This window comes from Papio anubis, chromosome 6, assembly GCF_008728515.1.
Source record: "Papio anubis isolate 15944 chromosome 6, Panubis1.0, whole genome shotgun sequence".
NCBI classification, from domain to species: Eukaryota; Metazoa; Chordata; class Mammalia; order Primates; family Cercopithecidae; genus Papio; species Papio anubis.
In genome coordinates, this window is record NC_044981.1 from 129,325,165 (window position 1) to 129,347,346 (window position 22,182).

Below are 22,182 nucleotides of genomic sequence, written 5' to 3' on the forward strand. Positions count from 1 at the left end.
TGTGAACACAGAGCATAAATTGGAGCCAGACTGTCTGTCTATGGGCCTCTGCCCTGCATTGGGCCATCAGCTGGAATTCCTCCTCTAGGGACACACTGCAAAAATATCTCTGGAGAGGCAACAATTATGTATTTTTAAAGAAACTAAGGACTTTTTTTTTCTTTTAAAGACATCAACCTCTTGAAACAGGTTTTTTTTTAATTTTTATTTTGGGACTCGTAGCACATGTGTAGACATGGGCACACAGAGATAGAAGATATGCAAGTTCATCACGGAAGAAAGAAGGCAGACCAGCTCTCATGAACCTGGTGGAAAAAGTTACTGGATTTTTTAGAATACATATACTCTCTAAATCATAAGAAATAAAATGAAATTCAGTCACAAATCACAAGGGAAATTTTACAAATGTGATACTTGTCTATGATGGATAGGTAGTGGGCTTACAAGTTCTTAGGAGGAACTGGAGAATGGTTTCAGGAACATTCATTTACTCATCACATATTTATTGAGTGACTATTATGTATTAGAGACGTTCAAATTCTAAGCAGAGAGCAGATAACCAAAAAAGCAAAGCCCCTACCTTTATGGGGTTTATATTATATTATTACCCGATAAACAGACAAGAAAACAAGGGAATATCAGGTGGTGATAAAGCTACGAAAGAAAAACCAGGATACGCAGATACAGAAGTGATGAGGATGACTGGAGAGGGCTAAAGAGAAAGCCCCTTTCAGGAGGCAATGGCAGAGACAGAAACAAAGGCCTGACAAAGGCAAAGGAGCTAGGCATGAACAGGCGCCATGGTGGCGAACATACGGAGAGCCCAGAGGCGAGGACAAGTGTGTGTGAGAGAAACAGTGTGAGGAAGGGGGACCCTGACCAGGGAGGGGAAAGGAAACAATGATTTTAAGAATGCAAGAGTGCTCCACTGAATGTCTGTGAGAGACCACAGCAAGATAAGCCAAGAAGGAACACTTGATTTGGCAACGAGGTGGCTCCTCAGACTTGGCAAGTGTCATGTTATGGCAAAGCTGGAAAGAGCAGAGAAAGAGAGCAGTCACCGGAGGGGAAAATGGGCTCAAGAAGCTCTTCTAATGATAGGAATGTGACAGCAGACATGATGGTGTGATGGGAAGAATCTAGAAGAGTGAGAAACTGGTGGCTTAGCGAAAGAAGTTCTTTCAGGAATCCTTGGGTAGCTGAGGGGGGCACAGAACCAGGGTGCGAGAGGTGCAAGAGACAGCAGAGACTGTGGCTATAGATGTAGGGGGCACGGATTTGGTGGTGCAAAGATGACAGAATTCGTTTGCTTTTTTCCCCCTAGTAATTGAGGAGGTTTGTACAGAACTGGGAGAGGTATGCTTGCTCTCCCTTCAGCTCTTCAAAACCTGCAACAGGAAGAGTTCATGACCCCAAGAGTGCTTGCACCCACTTGAGATTTGTGGCCACATTCAGCTGCTGAGGTACAGGCAGTCAGTGGGGTTTTCTGCAAGATGAATCTGATGGAAAAATAATGGGGTAAGGATAGAAAGGCATTATGGAAAAGTGAGGTTATAGTGGTACATAAAGAGGACTCCAAGCTGGGAGGATGACATCTAAGACAGGGGTTCTCAGACTCCACTATGCATGGGAAACACCTGCGGAGCTTTCACAATGCCTGTTGCTCAGGCCATACCCCATACCAACTAAATCGGATTATCTGAGGTGGGTCCATGCATCAGTCATGCTAAAGCTCTGCAGTGAGTCCAACGTACAAATGAGATGGAGAGTCAGCAGATGACAACCTTGCTGCTCAAAGTGTGGTACACAGACCAGTACCATTGGTATCACCTGGGAGCCTGTCAGAAAGGCACACCTATAGACCCTTCCCCAGATCTAGTTTGCCAGGTAGTTTAACAAGATTATCAGGTGATTCATATACATGTTACTTTTGAATAAACACTGGCCTACGAGCTATTATAATGAGAGACTGGGATAGTTAAGAAAAATCAGAGCTGGCATGACCTTCTGGCTTTCCAAGAGTTAAGCCTCTGGGGTGCTTCCACAGGATGGCTGGTCTTGAGCCAGCGTGATCACTGAGTAGAACTGCGGCTTAGTGTACTTTCTCGGGAACTAGACTTCTCTAGAGTTGCCTACGAGGAAGAGTGCCTTTTCCACCCTTCACCTCCATAAAGATCATTCTGTGGACTTAACTTCAGGGACCCAATGTCTGATGGTGTCTTTTTCTTAGTGATGTAGCCAATTGTCTGCTGGGGAGCTGGTAAAGGTGAAAAGCCAGCACATTTTGCATTACAAGATTTTGTTCACAATTCAAGTGTTCAGTGTAAGCAATATATTTGCAGTTGAACATAGTTAATGTTGTCGAGCTTAAATTGTGTGATGAAGGGGATCATCACACAACTTACCACTAGAGGCTTCTACAGGTTCAATCATAAGGGAATCCAAATGTATTAAACTAATAACAGAATAAATGTACTTCACGGTGAATTACAGTGGTAGTACATGGCAACAGTGTAACATGGCACTTGGATGGAAAGAAAAATATCATGTTGGTGAGAATGACCGTGGGAGGATGAGTTAGAAAGCACAGGGCCCAGAGAAAAGTGGCAGAGCAGAGGTGGCAAATAAACACAACTAACGAGGCTCCTCAGGACTTCGGGAGAAAGGTGATTGACATGTTAGGAGACCGCTATAGGAGGAAAGGCCTAGGAGAGGGTTGATGATGATTAAAGAATACTTAAGGTAAGTTAATGTTCTAATCCCCCACCTCCTCAAGATATTAGATTAAATGATTATCAACTGAGATCAAAGGAACTGAAAACTTCAGGGCAGTTTACAGAAGGCTGCTCTATGTGTTTTAAAGAGATTAGTTACCATTATCTCCTCTGGTACATTAGCTTCAAGTTAATCAATGTGATGTCCTTTCAAGATCGTTCCCCTTTTCTAACGTAATTCCCACAATTACTTGGTAAAGACGGGCTTAAAAAAAGTAATATATTTGGCTATTTAAGAGATCACACAGAGCCATTCAATTTAATTTTTAAAAGAAATTATCAAAATAAACATATACTCAACACAAAGCTCTGAAAGGGGAGACAATAGGTAGCAATGATTCCCCAGTTCTCTAGGGAAGAGTTTGAGATATGTCACTGTCTTTGATTTGGCTTTATTTTCACATGCATATGTATGATATGTCTGTACACACTATATACGTACACATGAACACACAATCAAACTTACTATAAGCTGCCAGTAAAAACATTATGCATTTTACAAGGCTTGTAAATTCTGTAATCATTCCTTTTATATAATATATACCAAAACCACTCTCTAGTCACCCTGCCATAGGTGCTACTTCTCTGCAACACTGAGCTTGCTGACTCATATTATGAGGTAAAACAACAGATACAAATATAAAATGCAAATTTCCTTAGAAAAAATTCAGTTTCCTGTATTTCAGATTTCCTTGAAACTAAATAAATAGGTCATGCTTACTGAATGTTTATTCTGTGGTGAGTTTTAATGCATTAACTCATTTAACCCTCAGAATCAAATTACTACTTTTATTATTCTCCTCATTTTATATACAAGACAACTGGGGCTCATAAATGCTAAATAAACTACTCAAGGTCACATGGGCACTAGGAGGGAGAGGTAGAATTTGAACTCAGGGTCATTCTCCCTCCAAAGCCAGAGCCCTCTAAGCATATGGTATTTGTTAGCTCTGCCATTAGGACTGCCTCAGATCCATGGTACTAACACTTGATTAATTCTATTACTTTCTATTAAACCATGTTGGTTTTCTTTAGTCCAAATGCACAAAAGTAAGCATTTATCTTCATGACTAGCCTATCATTTAAAATCCAGTCAAATGCCATGTTAGAAGTATTTTTCTACATAAATGTGTGTAGACTATTCAATACACAAGTAATCAATTGATTAATTCTGATGAACATATTATTTCACCAGCACTATTGTTATATGCGATGTTGTCTAAAACAAGTAAGCAGTCTGGGGAATCTGAATCTGAGTTTCACATTATCAGGCAACCATTCACTTTTCCTTCAGTTCCTTCACTTTTTACCCCTGACTTGGGCTATTTCCTCTGTGTCCTTACTGTGGAATAACTTTAGAGTATCACAGCTTCACAGCACATGATACATTAATGATCCAAAATAAACCAAATCCCTAAAGCGCAATTTATTCAGTTTTCTTCACCCTCCCCTGAAAACAAAAGGAATCACTGCAAGTTATCAGGTAAAATGATACATACAATTGATCAGGGAACAGAAATAATGTTCATAAACTCTAACATGATGGATGATTCCTGTTCTACATCCTGTCAAATTTACAAGCTCCTATTTTAGAGTTTTGCAGCGCAGAAACTGTACATGGCAATTGGTGCTCAGCTGCAAAACCCATCACCAGCCTCATAGCAGCAGGGCTCAGATAGCGAGGTTCCTCATTCACCATCATCAGAAATGTCCAGGAATAGTTCTTCTTGGAAAAGCAGTGTTGACAATTGAACAGAGTCAAAAAGTGATAACATATTAGGAAGATGCTTGGGAAATTCACATTATTTAATTTATAAATGACAGTAGACTTTTCCAAAGGTTTCTTTAATTAAAACACAAAAGTTAGTTAGGACAATTTATGGGTAAAAGGTCATTCCTACATTATTGTGGTCCACACATTTTATTTTTATAGGTTGTGGGGAAAGAACATGAGACCAAAATAATATAGAGATTAAGAACCTATCAAATAGATATGGATTCCACTGACCTTGCCACTTACGAGCTATATACAGTGGTACCAATCACACAGGGTGATGGTAAAAGCTAATGAGAGAATGTATTTCACAGGACACTCAGCCAAGGGCCAGGCACACAGTAACCAGTCAAAAATGATACTCATTATTGTCCACTAATTATGGGTGGGGGGAGAGAAAGAAAGACAGTGAGATATGTAGGTAGGTATGGTAACTTCAGGATATGATTGACATCTCTGGTCTTTATAGGTGCAGCTCCCAGCTCGCTATACTTGAGGCCACTGCAGTGCCACTTCACCATTCTGCAGGAGTAAACATTGACCTTGCAGGTCTGAAAACACCTGCCTTTAGTTATTTCTCATTTTGGAGAAAGAAGGTATATGTTTAGGAATTTTCTCTAACCTAGGAGGTAGATGTAGTTATCACTGTGGAGTGTCACTTTTATATAAGTGTATTATCTCATTTAAGCCACCCTGTAACCCCTGAAGGAAATGATTTATAACCATTTTCAGATGAAACAGGCTCAGAGGTCAAACAGTTTGCCCTTAGGCACAGCCAGGCACAGCCAGGCACAGGAGGTCCTTCTGACTTTTAGCTCAGTGTTCCTTCAGCTAGTCGACTGCCTTCCAGGCTGTATTGTGAGCAAGCATCAGGATTCAGGAACCCCTTTCATGGTGACCAAGAACAATGGGAAAGGGGTGGTCATGTAGGGGAAATGGGATCTCTCCAGTCCCCCATCTGTACATTTTACCTAGAGCAGTTCTGCCCTTAGATGTTCTATACAGTGACGCTCTCAGTCATATGTGTGTAGAGGAATCTCTGGCTAAAATAATAAAAAAATCACTATGCTATACCAGAATGTTACACTCTAAAATGCATATTGTGGAAGTAAGACTGATCTAAGAAATGAAAAGAATTAAGAACCCATAATAATTTTAAGGACTCATAATAATTTCAAGCTTAGACAATCTTAACACTATAAAGGTCTTTTCCCCGCTCCCAGAAATAATGGCTCTGGTCACTTTTGTTATCAGCAATGCAAAGTTCTGACTTAACTAATTGTCAGAATGACCTTATTTCAGTCAGTCCTCAAGGTTATTACTGATGACATGAGGGAACTGAGGGATTAAACCTAGTTATAGAGGATTCTTTTAAACATCTCATGACCTTTATTATGACAACATGCATTGAATGGCTATAAAATGTAAGCATTCCCTGTATCTATTTGACCATGGCCTTTTCTCAAAGACTATTAATTAACATGTTCATTAGTTTGCTCAAGGAAAAAAAGTCTGGGAAATACTCTACTCTAGTGGTTCTCAAAATGCAGCCCAGGACTATGAGCTTTACCTGGAAATTTGTTCCAAAACCAGTGGTCCCACTCCAGATCTCCTAAATCAGAAACTCTAGGTTGTAACCCAGCGATCTGTGTTTAACAGGCCCTGCAGGTTACTGTGACTCACACTCAAGTTTCAGAAGCACTGTTCCTATTTAAGGCACGGCCATTCTTACTGCACAGCATCTTCTAAGTGGTCAACTTGTGTACGCTCTTATTCCTCTAAATTCTACTCTCTACATAGCAGATAATGACAAACTTAAAACTCCCCTAACAGCTTCCCACTGCAACCAGAAAAAAAACCCAAACACCTTACTATAATGAAGAGTCCTTGCCTGATCCAGCCCTTGCCTACCTCTCTGTTCTTATCTTCTACTATTTATTTTTTATTTTTGTGGGTACATAGTAGGTGTATATACACATGGAATAAATGAGATTTTTGTTTTGTTTTGTTTTGTTTTTGTTTTGAGACAGAGTCTCACTCTGTCGCCCAGGCTGGAATGCATTGGAGCCATCTCAGCTAACTGCAACCTCTGCCTCTGGGGTACAGGTGATTCTCTTGCCTCAGCCTTCTGAGTAGCTGGGATTACAGGAGCCCAACACCACACCTGTGTAATTTTTGTATTTTTAGTAGAGACAGGGTTTTGCCATGTTGGCCAGGTGGGTCTTGAACTCCTGACCTCAGGTGATCCACCTGCTTCGGCCTCCCAAAGTGCTGGGATTACAGGTGTGAGCCACTGCGCCTGGCATCATGAGATATTTTGATACAGGTATACAGTGCATAATAATCACACCAGGGTAAATGGGGTATCCACCACCTCAAGTGTTTATCATTTCGTTGTGTTACAGACAATCCAATTAAACTCTTTTAGTTATTTGGTAATTTTATTTATTTATTTATTTTTTACTCTGACACCCAGACTGGACTGCAGTGGTGTGCACATGGCTCACTGCAGCCTCAAACTCTGAGCTCAAATGATCCTCCAACGTCAGCCTCCTGAGTATCTGAGAATACAGCCATGTACCACCATGCCCAGCTAATTAAAAACAAAACAAAACAAAACAAAACAAAACAAAAAAACCTTTTTTTTTTTTTTTTTTACTGTAGAGGCAGGGTCTCACTATGTTGTCCAGGCTAATCTCCAACTCCTGGCCTCAAGTGATTCTCCTGCCCCACCTCCCAAAGTGTTAGGATTACAGGCGTGAGCTACTGTGCCTGGACTCTCTTAGTTATTTTTAAATGTACAATAAATTATTGTTGACTATAGTCAACAATATGAGGAGCTCAAATTTTCCTATTGAGTTGAGCTTTTGATGTGCTATCAAATACTAGATCTTATTCATTCTGTCTAACTATATTTTTGTACCCATTAACCATCCCCACTAATGTACCTCTCAACAACTACCCTTCCCAACCTCTAAACCTCATTCTACTCTCAATTTTTAGCTTTTAAATAAGTAAGAATATGTGAAGTTTGTCATCCTGAGCCTGGTTTATTTCACTTAAAGAGCGCCAGTTCCATCCATTGCTAAAAATGATAGGATCTCTGAATAGTACTCCATTGTGTATATGTACCACATTTTCTTTACCATTCATCTGTTGATGGATACCTAGGTTGCTTCCAAATCTTGGCTATTGTGAAAAGTGCTGAAATAAACATAGGAGTACAAATACCTCTTCGATATACTGATTTCCTTTCTGTCGGGTATATACCTAGCAATGAGATTGCTGGATCATATGGTAGTTCTATTTTTAGTTTTTGAGGAACCTCTAAACTGTTCTCCATAGCGGTGGTACTATTTTACATTCCCAAAAACAGTGTATGAGGGTTCCCTTTCCTGTACATCCTCATTGGCATTGACTGTCTTTTGGATATAAGCCATTTTAAGTGTGGTAAGATGGTATCTCATTGTAGTTTTGATTTGAGTTTCTCTGATGATCAATGATGGGAACACTTTTTCATGTACCTGTTTGCCATGTGTATGTCTTTTGAGAAATATCTATTCAAATTTCTTGACCGGTTTTTATTCAGATTATTAAATATTTTCTCATTGAGTTGAGCTCCTTACATGTTCTGCTTATTAATCCCTTGTATAATGGATACTTTGCAATATTTTCTCCTATTCTGTGGATTATCTCTTCACTTTGTTGACTGTGTTCTTTGTTGTGCAGAAGCTTTTAAACTTGATGGCTCCCATTTATCCATTTTTGCCTTGGTTGCCTGTGCTTGTGGGGTACTGCTCAAGAAATCTTTCCCCAGTCCAGTGTCCTGGAGAGTTTCCCCAACGTTTTATTGTAGTAGTTTCATAGTCTGAGATCTTAGATTTAAGTCTTTAGTCCATTTTGATTTGATTTTTGTATGTGGCAAGAGATAGGGGTCTAGTTTTGTTCTTCTTCGCATGGATCTCCGTTATCCCAGCACCATTTATTGAAGAGACTCTCCTCCCCTCAATGTATGTGCTTGGCAACTTTGTAAAAAATGATTTCACTGTAAATGTGTGAATTCGTTTCTAGGTACTCTATTCTTTTCATTGTTTTATATGTCTGTTTTTATGCCAGTACCAAGTTGTTTTTGTTACTATCATTTTGTGTTATAATTTGAAGTCAGGTAATGTGATTCTTCCAGTTTTATTCCTTTTGCCCAGGGTAACTTTGGCTATTCTGGGTCTTCTGTGGTTGCATATACATTTTAGGATTTTTTTTTCCTATTTCTGTGAAGAATGTCAGTAGTATTTTGATAGTAATTGCATTGAATTGATAGAATGCTTTGGGTAGAATGAACATTTTAACAATATTGATTATTCTAATCCACAAACATGGAATCTCTTTTCATTTTTTTGATTTATCCCATCAATTTTTTATAGTTTTCACTGTAGAGATATTTCACTTCTTTGGTTAATTCCTAGGAATGTTATTTTATATGTAGCTATTATAAATAGCATTACTGTTTAATTTCTTATTCAGATTATTCACAGCTGGAATATAAAAATGCTACTGATTTTTGTATGCTGATTCTGTATCCTGCAACTTTACTGATTTTATCAGCTCGAATAGTTTTTTGATGGCATCTTTAAGCTTTTCTAAAAATAAGATTATATCATCTACAAATAAGGCTAATTTGACTTCTTCCTTTCCAAATTGGATGCTCTTTATTTCTTTCCATTGTCTAACTGCTCTAAGTAAGACTTCCAGTACTATGCTGAATAACAGTGGTGACAGTGGGCATCTCTGTTGTGTTCTAGATCTTAGAGGAAAGGTTTTCAATTTTTCCCCATTCTGTGTGATACCAGCTGCAGGTCTGTCACATATGGCTTTCATTGTGTTGAGGTATTGTCCTTCTATACTCAGTTTTTTGAAAACTTTTATCAGGAAAGGACGTTGAATTTTATCAAATACTTTTTCAGCATCAGATGAAATAATCTTTATGTGTTTGTCCTTCATTCTGTTGGTATGATGTATCACATTGATTGATTTGCATATGTTGAACCATCCTTGCATCCCTGGGGTAAAGCCCACTAGGGTCATGATGAATTGTATTTCCAATGTGTTGCTGAATTCAGTTTGCTAGTATTTTGTGGAGGATTTTCACATCAATATTTATCAAGGATATTGGCCTGTAGCTTTCTTTTTTTGATATGTCTTCATCTGGTTTTGGTGTCAGAGTAACACTAGCCCTGTAGAATGAGTTTGGAAATAATTCCCTCCTCTGTTTTATGGAATAGTTTGAGCAGGGTTGCTATTAGCTCTTCCTTAAATGTTTTGAAAAATTCAGCAGTAAAGCCATAGGCTCCCAGGCTTTCTTTTCTTTTCTTTTTTTTTTGTTTTTGCTGGGGGACTTTTTATTACAGCTTCCATCTCCTGTTATTGGTCTCCTCACGTTTTGGACTTCTTCATGATTTAATCTTGGCAGCTTTGTATGTTTAATTATTGGTCCATTTCATCTAGATTTTCCAGTTTATTGGCATGTAGTTGCTCACAGTAGCCTCTAAGAATCCTTTGAATTTCTGAAGTATCGGTTGTTATGTCTCCTTTTTCATTTCTGATTTTACTTACTTGAGTCTTCTCTCCTTTTTTCTTAGCAAGGCTGGTTAAAGGTTTGTCTATTTTATTTATTTTTTTAAAAAACCAACTTTTCATTTTGTTGATCTTTTTTTTTTTTTATTTCAATTTCATTTATTTCTTCTCTGATCTTTCCCAGTTCTTTAAGAACTGGGAAAGCATCATTAGGTTGTTTATTTGAAGTTTTTCTACTTTTTTTGATGCAGACAATTACAGCTATAAACTTTTCTCTTAGTGCTGCTTTCACTGCATTCCACAGGGTTTGCTATTTTGTGTTTCCATACTCAATTTTTTCTTTCAAGAAATTTTTAATTTCCTTCTTAATTTTTTTCATTGACCCATTGGTCGTTCAGGAGTTATTGTTTAGTTTCCATGTGCTTGCATAGCTTCCAAAATTCCTCATTATTGATTCCTAATTTTACTCCATTGTGGTCAAAGATACTTAATATAGTTTCAATTTTTTTGAATTTTTAAAGACTTTGTATTGTCTATATACTATATACTATATACTAATATATAATCTATCACTGAGAATGATCCATGTGTGTAGGAGAAGAATGTATATTCTGCAGTTGTTGTATGAAATGTTCTGTAAATATCTACTAGGTCCATTGGGTTTTAAGTCTGTACAGATTAAGTCCAATGTTTCTTTGTTGATTTTCTGCCTGGATGATATGCCCAATGCTAAAAGTGGGGTGCTAAAGTCTCCAGTGACTATGGTATTGAGGTTCTCTCTCTCTCTTTAGTACTAATGATATTTGCTTTATACAGCTGGGTACTCCAGTATTGAGTGCATACACATTTAAAACTGTTATATCCTCTTGCTTATTTGACTCCTTTATCATTATATAAAGACCTTCTTTTGTCTAATTTTTATAGTTTTTTTTGTTTTACTTTTTGTGTTGAAATCCACTTTGATGGGTGTAACTATAGCTACTCTAGCTCTTTTTTGGTTTTCATTTTCAGGTAATATATTTTTCCATCCCATTATTTTCAGTCTCTGTGTGTCTTTATAGGTGAAGTGTGCTTCTTGTAGGCAAGAGATCAATGCGTCATGGTTTTTTATCTATTCAGCCACTCTATGTCTTTTGATTGGAGAGTTTAGTACATTTACATTCAATGTTATTACTGATAAGTAAGGACATACTCCTGCCATTTTGTTATTTGTTTGCTGGTTGTTTTGTGGTTTCCTCTTCCTTCTTCTTGCCTTCCTTTTACTAAAGATGATTTGTTTGTTTTAATTTCTTGCTTTGTATTTTTTGGTGTATCTATTGTATATTTTTGATTTACAGCTATCATGAGGCTTGCAAGTAATATAACTCATTAATTGAAATTGATGGCAATGTAACACTGGTTACATAAACCAACAGACTAACAAACCACTAAAGAGAAAACTAATTTAAAAATCTACACTTTGACTCTGTCCCCCTGCTTTTTAACTATTTGTTGTTTCTATTTATATCCTATTTTACTGTCTATGTCTTGAAAAGTTGTCATTGTTATTATTTTTAATTGGTTCATCTTTTAGTCTTTCTACTTAAAATATGAGTAGCTTACATACCACAATTACAGTGTTACACTATTCTGTGTTTTTCTGTACTTTATTGTTACCAGTGAGTTTCTTAACTTCAGATGAGTTCTTACTGCTCATTAACACCCCTTTCTTGCAGATTGAAGAACTCCCTCTAGCATTTCTTATAGGATAAATCTGGTGTTGATGAAATCCCTCAGTTTTTGTTTGTCTGGGAAAGTATTTCTCCTTCATGTTTGAAGGATATTGTCACTGGATATACTAATCTAGGGTATATATATATAAAATATATATATATATATATTTAATCCTTAAGCACTTTAAATATGTCATGTCACTCCCTTCTAGCCTATAAGGTTTCCACTGAAAAATCTGCTGCCATGTACTGGAGCTCCACTGTATGTTCTTCATTTCTTTTCTTTCACTGATTTTAGGATCCTTTCTTTATTCTTGGGCTTTGAGAGTTTGATTATCAAATGCTTTGAGGTAGTCTTTTTTGGGTTAAATTTAATTGGTGTCCTAGAACCTTCTTGCATGTGGATATTGATAACTTTCTCTAGGTTTGGGAAGTTTTCCATTATTATCCTTTTGAATAAACCTTCTAGCTCCGCCCCTCCATCTCCTGTTTATGGGCAATAACTCTTAGATTTACCCTTTTGAGGCTATTTTCTAGATCTTGCAGGTATGCTTCACTGTTTTTGTTTTCCTTTTTCTTTTGTTTCCCCTGGCTGTGTATTTTCAAATAGCCTGTCTTCAAGCTCACTATTTCTTTCTTCTGCTTCATCAATTCTGCTGTTATGAGACTCTGATGCATTCTTCAGTATGTCCATTACATTTTTCAACTCCAGAATTTCTACTTGATTCTTTTTAATTATTTCAATATCTTTGTTAAATTTATTTTATAGGATTCCGAATTCCTTCTCTGTTATCTTGAATTTTGTTGAGATTTCTCAAAAACACTATCTTGAATTCTCTATCTGAAAGGTCACATATCTCCATCTCTCTAGGATTGACCACTGGGTGCCTTGTTTGGTGACGTCATGTTTTCCCGGATAGTCTTGATGATTGTGGATGCTCATCAGTGTCTGAACATTGAAGAGTTAGGTATTTACTGGAGTCTCTGCCTCTGGGCTTCTTTATATCTGTCCTTTTTGGGAAGGCTTTTGAGGTATTTGAAGGAACTTGGGTGTTGTGATCTAAGTTTTTGGTCACTGTAATGCTATCTGCATTAAATGAGGGCACCCCAAGCCCAGTAATACTGTGGCTCCTGCAGACTCATAGAGATACCCTCTTGGGGGTCTTGGATAAGGTCTCAAAGAATTCTCTGGATTACCAGGTAGAGACTTGTTCTATTCCCTTACTTTCTCCCAAACAAATGGGGTCTCTCTCTTGTGTTGAGCTGCCTGGAGCTGGGGAAAGGGTGACACATAAGCACTTCTGTGACCACCACCCTGGGACTGTGCTGGATCAGACCTGCAGCCAGCACAGGACTGGGTCACATTCAAAGCCTGTGGTAACCACTGCCTTGCTACCACCTATGTTTGCTCAAGGCTCTACAATCAGCAGGTGGCACAGCTAGCCAGGCTTGTATCCTTCCCTTCAGGGTGTCAAGTTCCCCCTGGTCCCTGGTGGGTCTAGAGATGCCATCTAGGAGCTAGGACCTGAATTTGGAATCTATCTGGTGCTCTATTAGGAATCTACCTGTTATTCTATTCTACTGTGGTTGAGCTGGCACCCAAGCCACAAAATAAAGTCCTTCCCACTTTTCCCTACCTATTCTACAAGCAGAGAATTATCTCCCATGACCACCACTGACTGCTCCAGGCCCATAGCAAGTACTGTCTAGCGATCACAGATGTCCATTCAATGCCTAAGGGCTCTTCAGTCAGCTCGTGGTGAATGCTCTCATGCCTAGGGCTCTCCCTTCAGAGCAGTGGGCTCCCCTCTGATCTAAAGGCAGGTGCAAAAATGCCATCCAAGAGCCATGGCCTGGAATCAGAGACCCCACATGCCGACTTGGTGCCCTATCCCACTGTTGACAAGCTGGTACCTAAGCTGCAATAGGAAGTCCCCTTTATTCTTCCTTCTCCTTTTCTCAAGTAAAAGGAGTCCCTCTCCATAGCCACCACAGCTAGGAATGTGCTGGGTCATACATGAAGACAGCACATTTCTGAGTCTCACCCAAGGCCTGCAGCAAGTACTGCCTTGCTACTACTGTTGATTATTCAGAGCCCGAGGGTGATGAATCTTAGCAGCAGGAGATGAATCTTGTCAAGATTGGATCCTTCCCTTCAAGGAAGCAAGCCTCCTTTAGGACATGTGTAGAAATGGTATCTGGGAACCAGGGCCTGGAATTGGGGCCTCAGGACTCTGCCTGGTGCCCTTTCTTTCTGTGACTGAGTTGGTATCCAAGTTGCAAGGCAAATTCCTCTTTACTCTTTCCTCTCCTCCCTCAAGTGGAAGGAAGACATCTCTACTGGAGCTGTGAGCTGAGATGCCTGGGGCTGAGGGAGGGATAGCACAAGCACTCCCCTGGCTGCCCTGGTTGGTGTCTCACCAGGTCATGTGTCTGCAGAGTCCATTGGCTTCAAGCCCAGCAAAGCAGCAGGACTTGTCCAGGAATTGTGGTCCTTGTGGCCTAAACTGCCTGGACCCCAGAGCACTTCATCCCATGGTGGTGATGCTTTGCCAGAACTCAGGTTCCAACAGCTGAGATGGGAGATTCTTCTCTGGCTAGGACTGGTCTAAATGCCCCCTCCATGGGTGTTGGCTAAGTTCTACCCAGTGTTGCTTTCTGCTGTGAAAGGGCACTGAGTTCCAATGCAAAACCCTACACTTACTGAGCTCTTCCTCCCCCAAGTGCACAGATTCTCTCTGTGTGTCATTCGGTGGCTGCTGGAAGACTGGTGTGGGGTGATGGTGTCGGCAATTCAAGACTGTCTTTCCTACCCTCTTCAGTGCCTCTTTCAGTAATATGACGTAAAACTAGGTATTGTGTGATTGCTCACCTGTTTTTTGGTTCTTACGAAGGTGCTTTTGTTGTGTGGATACTTGTTTAATTTGGTATTGCTGCAGGGAGGACGATCAGTGGGGGTTTCTATTTCGCCAACTTGTTCCACCTCCTTCCCTTTACCTTGTAGTATTCTTTCTCTTGTTTACAACCTTCCAGCCGCACTTGACTTCATATTCCTGGAACGCTGGAAGATCAGCACCCACTGCTGGAATGCTCTTCCCAATTCTCCCTCTCTCCTAATTTGTAGGACTAACTCTTCTCAGTACCAATGTCACTTCCTCAGTCACATACCCCAGTCACTCATTATACGACCTAGTTTTATCTTCTTCACAGAAGTTACCACTATCTGAAATGTGTTTTTTGTTTTGTTTTGTTTTTTGTTTGGTTTGTAAGCTCCATGAAAGCAAGAAGCATGTCTATTGATATTACCAAATATTTGTTAAATGAATGCAGTCTGTCTGAGGAGCTCTAGTTTATCATGTTTCAGCTATGGTTTGTGGTGAAGCTGAAGCTACCCAGCGTCATCTCTGTCCCATCTGCAGTGAACCCTGAGGTGTATGTGGTCCATAGCTTCACAAGACGGGCTTTATTTAGCTACCTCTCAATACGCCAAGATAGTAATTTCTTACTGGCTAAAAGGCAGTGCCAATTTTCTGAATTATATAAAGAAAACTGTCAACGATAAAACAACTTTTAGAAAAAATATAAGCAATAATTCAATAAATAAGGCAATATAAGTTGTTTTTCATGGAATTCAATAAGGGTGTTTTTATTTTTATTAGAAAAAAATATAGCCTAAAAACACTTTTACTTTAGTTTTCTTAAATTGCTCTGAGTAAAAACATTATTCAATGTGGTCAATCTAACAGATGGTATTATTCCCATTTTACAGATTTTGAAACTGAATATTTAAGTAATTTGCCAGAGTCAGAATGCTGTCAGCATTAGAACTGGATTTTCAAACTTAAGTTTATCTGACTCGAAAGCTTTTGCCTTTCACCACCACCCTATTGCTTCTAAAATGTCAAACATCGGCTGAACCACATGACAGGTATCCTATAAATGTAAGTTTATCTTTCTCATTCCCTTCCAATAGAGCCTCTGATTCTTTCCGTACTCTGCCCCACCAGCAGGTACTGATGATTGTCTGCCATATTCTATTTCATGGAATATTTGTTAAGTTTTACCTCTTGATGAAAACACATCCCAAGTGTCTGACAGAAGATCATTAAAATTACAACTTAAAAGAGAACTCACCCAACTGCATACGTAAAACCTCACTAAAATTGTCTTTACTCCTGTTCAGAAATATTACTTTTCTATTGCATTCCCAGTATATTAACTGTCTAGGCCATGCGATGTGCTGTGGCAGAAAGAACGTGGGCTCTGGGGTCAAAGAATCTGGGGCCCTATGACTCATCTCTGCCATTGACTGGTTGTGTGGCTGTGGACACATTATTATTACTTCTCTGTATATGTTTCCTCATCTATAGCTTTGCGAGAACAGCCTACCCCTTCACACTGTGGGATGCTTCCTGCCTGGCACATCATGAGCCTTCCATAAAGGTTAGTTTCCTTCTTCCCCTCACTTTGCCCCACCCTTTTGGTATTCTCTACTGTTTTAACCTTCTGGAAGTATAGAGGATGCACAGAGAGTCTCCATTTTGTATTTGAAAAAAACCTTTTAGGGCAGTACTTTTGAAAAATAAAACTTGTATGTTGAAATGAGTGCTGCATGTTCCATTGACATCCTGGGAGCTGACAGTTTTATTTCCATGATGCAGCAGTGCTGAGAGAAGTTGAACTTTGCTTTTTGGAATTGCTCTTAAAGCCAGTTTATGAGTAAATTGAGAAAGGCAGCTTCATTACTCTATGGTATTTTTGACAAAAATAAAACAAATGTATACAGTGACAGTTTTACCATGCTCCTTATCACTGCCTTGGTTCCAAATGATCTTATTATTTTTAAAGATCAAAATGACCACAAAAGGATAAAGATGTGAAGCCAGGAAATATGTCAAAAGGCTAACGATAATTCCAAAAGATGAGTTCTACCACTGATTTGGCACAATGGGGGCAACATGGATATTTAGGTATAACCCCTCATGGTGACTATTTTACAGGATATTTATTCAGGCCAATCTGCTTATTAGATTGTTTATTTTAAACACTTATCTAATATGAAACTTAGCTGCACAAAAATATTACAATCAGTTCAACAGGATTTACTGTGTACTTCTGATAAGCCAATACTACTTAGAAGAAATCCTTCAGATTATTGTCTGGAAACTTTTTATGGTGCACACTTCATCAGTAGTAGACTATTAAGTGTGTACTCCCAATTTCTGTATAACTTACTGATAAATTATATACTTATATTTTAATTATGATCTTAGGGTAAGCCCTCATGAATGGGATTAGTGCCCTTATAAAAAGACACAAGAGTTTGCTTTCTCTCCTTTTCTCTCTGGTCTCCACCATGTGAGGTGGAGGATATGGCAAGAAGACTGCCATCTGTCAACCCGGAAGCAGGCCCTCACCAGAATTCAATCTGTTGACAGGTTGACCTTGGCCTTCTCAGCCTCCAAAACTGTGAGAAATAAATGTTTGCTATTTAATCCACCTAGTCTATGGTGATTTGCTTTAGCAGCAGAGCTAAGACAATGTATTTATAAAGTATGTGCACTGTGAAACAGATAATAAAAATTAATAAATATGAGATACAAATGTATGTGTGTGTATGTGTGTATTCATTCTAATATTTCCTTTCTTTATCCCAATGGAGTGGCTTGTATGTCTGGTGTACATGTATACATCCTGCTTTGTAGAAGATTGCTTTAGATGATACTTGTGATAAAGGGGTAACACTTCTTGTAAATGGTTGTTAAACAAAATTGTTACCTTCACATCTGTTTAGCAATATCCATTACCTATACCAAAACCAAATGGCAATGCAGATTCACCCAAAGTATAATTCAGGAAGACTAGACTTGAATGCAATTTTATCATTACTTGTCCAGAAGACAAAGCTTAATATAGTTGCTAAAAACTGCATGAGCATGAGATATTATCAAATAATGGAATGCTATGTAGACACAGGAAGACATTTCTGTAAGTGTGATATGTAAAGGAACCAAAGATACAACTTTGAGTATAGTAACTGACAGTAAGCCAACACATTCTGAGTTGGCTCTAGTTTGATTATGAGCCCTACAAAGTCTAAGACTTAAACAGTTATGGCCTAAACAGCTGTTTCCAGCCAAAAAGCCTGTTAGAGTTGCATCAGTCATCGGAGAAGCACTCACAGAGGCTTGTAACAATGATGTTACAAGAAGCTAACTATAAAAATATAGTTTTTTTAAAAAAAAAATATGGTGGCTCACACCTGTAATCCCAGCATTTTGGAGGCGGAGCGGCAGGCAGATCACTGGAGGTCAGGAGTTTGAGATCAGCCTGGCCAACGTGGTAAAACCCCGTCTCTACTAAAAATACAAAAATTAGCCAGGGGTGGCAGCGGGGGCCTGTGATCCCAGCTACTTGAGAGGCTAAGGCAAGAGTATTGTTTGAGCCCGGGAGGCAGAGGTTGCAGTGAGCCGAGATCATGCCACTGCACTCCAGCCTGGGGGACAGAGTGAGATTTTGTCTAAAAAATAATAATAATAAAAATAAAATAAATACATACATAAACAAAAGAAAAAATAAAAACAATAGCAAGAGAGAAAGGCAGGTGAGCACGAGACCATCTATCACTAACTTTGTATATGGGAGGGGGTGTTACCTCGGTTGCTGTTCATATGTGTACTCAAGTTACAGAAAAACACTCATTCATAAATCCAAAAGATCTGTCAGACGAAAGATTACTCGCTATTGCTATACAATTGCAACAAATTAGTTCAAAAAATTTCTTAAAGCTCTTTTATTGGGGATAATATATGATTTTATAATGTTTTAAAGTCCATTTCGATCTACAAATTTTTTTCTAAAATAATGATCTGAGACTAAGAAGCTCGGTATGGATGTAGAAAACTCAGTTCTTTTGAAGAAATAGCAAGGAATTCAATTTATAATTAGCTTTGTTAAATTTGCCAGTTCACATTAAAGAACTATAAGATACTAGAAATAGATAATTAAGAGAAGATTTCACAGACTGCAGTAAAAAACACTTAAAAGCATCTTTAAATGGCCCTTGATTTTAAACCAAAAAAAAAAAAGTATAACAAGATTTCTTGGAGTAATGTTTCTTGATTTCTTACCTTGCCATACTTCTGTGCATAAGACCCGGTGAGCAGTGAGTGAAAAACAATGATGGTTTCATCCAAATCCCAGACAAACACACGCTGAAGACAAAAAATAAATTATCAGAAAATTAAAAAGTCCAAGGAAACAGAAATCTATTTACAAGCAGAAAATGTCTCCGTTCCTTGTTAGAGATCATCTTGATATCATTTTATAGACAATAATACTATTCCTTTTTTCTGTTTCTCAAATTTGCCAAATCTAACTCCTATAAAGCCTGAGGAGCAGGAATTATACAAATAATTATAAGCTTAAGAGTCAGATGTCCTTACTTGAATAAATTCATCCATACATTTACTTGTAGTTAACACCAAAAAGAGATGCATTCAGACTATATGATAGAAGCATGCTTGAAACTCTACATATTTTAAGTTTCATACCTTAGGGATTCATAAACGTTCACAATTTATGCAAAGAATTAGATTTTAAAGAAATATTTGAAAGAATCAATGAGTAACCGCTAAACAGAACTGTCAAGTATGGATCCTGGGGTCATATTAGGCCAGCAGGCATGTTGGACTCTCTGGAGTTTTGAAAGATTTCAAATTATGAATTAACATTTGAAAACTAGGCAATTTCCCACAAACTTCAGAGTTTTGACTGTAGCACAGCAACTAGAAGTTGTGGCCAGGCTGGTTGCCATTCCTACATGGCAGTGACAGGCAGGTCTCTTAGAACATGCCTTCACTCTGAGCTCCTCACAGTCTGCTGGGCAACTCAGCCCGGTCACTCATTTACATCACCTGTCAAGTTCTTGAGGTGATGTGAACTTGCTGCTGTTGTTCAAGAAAAGGAAGTTATCTCTTATAAAGAAGCACAACGTCTGTCACTTGATTTTACGAAATCTGGAAGTTCAATTTTTTTCTTAACTGAAGTATGCAGTATGTAAGAAGTAACATATTATGGTTAAGAATAGTTTCTCCTGATGTTTTATAATAAAAATCAACCCTGCTTAGTACAGAGATATCTTAAAAGAGCTCATAAGTAGAAAAATGACATACAGTGAAATTTTCAGATACACAAATTTTAACACACATTATTAAATTATTGAAATTTGTCCTATTTTTAGAAGATGAATTTTTCTTTCTATACAAATTACTTTTATCTTTTTAAACCTAATGACTCATTTGGACATCTTTCATTACTTTAGTGCTATGAAATACAGTGCTACACAGAAAAGTATCTCACAAACAATGGCTATATTTTTAAAATTTTCCAGTGCCAATTTAGATCAAAACATGCAATGATCTCAGGCCAAGAATTTGCAGAGCCATATCATCTTTATATTGTTGTTTTTAATTTTGCTATGATAATGGATGGAATCTCAAACTTCAGAGTTGTAAAATGCCTATGACAAAGTGGGTCCATTCAATTCATTATATATCTTGTTTTTTTTTTTTTTGAGACGGAGTCTTGCTCTGTCACCCAGGCTGGAGTGCAGTGGTACGATCTCTGCTTACTGCAAGCTCTGCCTCCCAGGTTCATGCCATTCTCCTGCCTCAGCCTCTCGAGTAGCTGGGACTAGAGGTGCCTGCCACCATGTCCGGCTAATATTTTGTATTTTTAGTAGAAATGGGGTTCACTGTGTTAGCCAGGATGGTCTCGATCTCCTGACCTTGTGATCTGCCCGCCTTGGCCTCCCAAAGTACTGGGATCATAGGCGTGAGCATATCTTGTTTTTTAAGTTTGAAACATAATGGAACTGCAAGATAGAGAATGTATCATTCAGTAAAATAAAGCATCATACTATAATCTTTAAGAATGAGTAGGCATACCTCCAGGTCGCTATCAGGAGGCGGGGAGGGATTATTTTTCCGGCCTCTTCCTCTGGACTTTGACCCAGAACTCCTACAGGTTCTCTCATCAAGATCTTTGATGGGTGTGGAGGGACTCTGCATGGTATCGAACTCTGCTATAGATAACATGACTTGTGTCAAGAATAGTACTTCATTATTAGATCAAGTATGAGTCTTCATTATTATCTTAACAAATTCCTATACCATAAAACCTCCGTATGGCAAAAAAGAGATTTATAATCCCAAGCACACACAAGTGAGTCAGAACTTTTGTAGTTTACACAAACTCCTACTAGTTTTAATCTATGTGATCTATCAAACTTGAATGTCTTTTCTATACCATATGCCTTCAGCTTCCTGTCTATACCTTCACCTACATATTTATCTCCATTTAGATATGTCCTCACCTCCTTTTTTGTCACAGTTCAGAGAATGAGATGTCTTCTTCTGGATCAATTCCATCCCTCCACCTGCAAACGTGACTCCCAACCCCACCTCCTAGGAAGTCACGCTTCATTAGTCAAACCCTCTCTCATCTTCCCTTAGACCTCCCCCATTTCTTGGGGTCACTGATAAGTTTAAAAGTCCTTCCCTCTGACCTGCATTTCCATCTAGATACTATTTGCTTCCATTTTCTCTTTTAAATAACACTTCTTAAAATAGTACGTACTAGTGCTATATGACAGAAATACCATCTGAGCCACAAATGTGATCTTATATAAAATTTTAAAGGTTTTTATCAGCTATGTTAAAAAAAAGTAAAAAGAGATATGTAAAATTAGTATTACTTATACGTTAATTGACCTAATATATCCATGTTATCATATCAGTATGTAATCAATGTGTTAATTGACTCAATATATTCATGTTATCATATCAGTATGTAATCAATATACAATTATCAATTATATGTTTTACATTTTCTTTTTCATACTAAGTCTTCGAAATGTTGTGCAGCATTCTATGCTTAGAGCAGATCTCAATCTACACCAGCAACGTTACAAGTGCTCAAGAGTCACGTGTGGCCAGTGGCTGCAGCACTGGACAGCACATCTGTCCCCACTTACTGATATCCAATGTATCATAATCTAGCTTCAGTTCACCAAAACACGATAAAAATACTCCTGCTAAGAGTCCCCAGAAATCACCTGGTTGACAAATGCAATAGACAGACTCAGTCCTTGTCTTCCAGGATCTCTGTGCTGTGTGTGATTCTCTTAAACACCACCTCCTCGAAACTACTATTTGACAGCTGATACTGTGCACTCTCCTAGTTCTAGAATCACTCCAATCAGTCCTTCTCCATCGAGAAAACATTGGTTCCTGTACTTTTCCCGTTCCTTATGAGCTAGTATGTCAGAATTCCATCGTCTGATCACTGT

At 38.4% G+C, this 22,182-nt stretch overlaps 1 protein-coding gene across 17 annotated transcripts in view; it reads right to left on the reverse strand.

Annotated features, from left to right (window-relative positions):
• EYA4 (EYA transcriptional coactivator and phosphatase 4) overlaps positions 1-22,182 on the reverse strand; it is a 284,622-nt gene that overhangs the window by 26,211 nt on the left and 236,229 nt on the right. For 15 of the 17 annotated variants that reach the window (XM_031667426.1, XM_031667424.1, XM_031667425.1 and 12 more), the window contains 2 exons: positions 20,780-20,916; positions 18,962-19,045 (listed from right to left, as the gene is read on the reverse strand). In XM_031667426.1, coding sequence (XP_031523286.1) covers positions 18,962-19,045; positions 20,780-20,916 — 221 coding nt within the window. The remainder of the gene's footprint in view (positions 1-18,961; positions 19,046-20,779; positions 20,917-22,182) is intronic. The other 2 variants (XM_031667416.1, XM_031667413.1) reach the window with 1 other exon arrangement.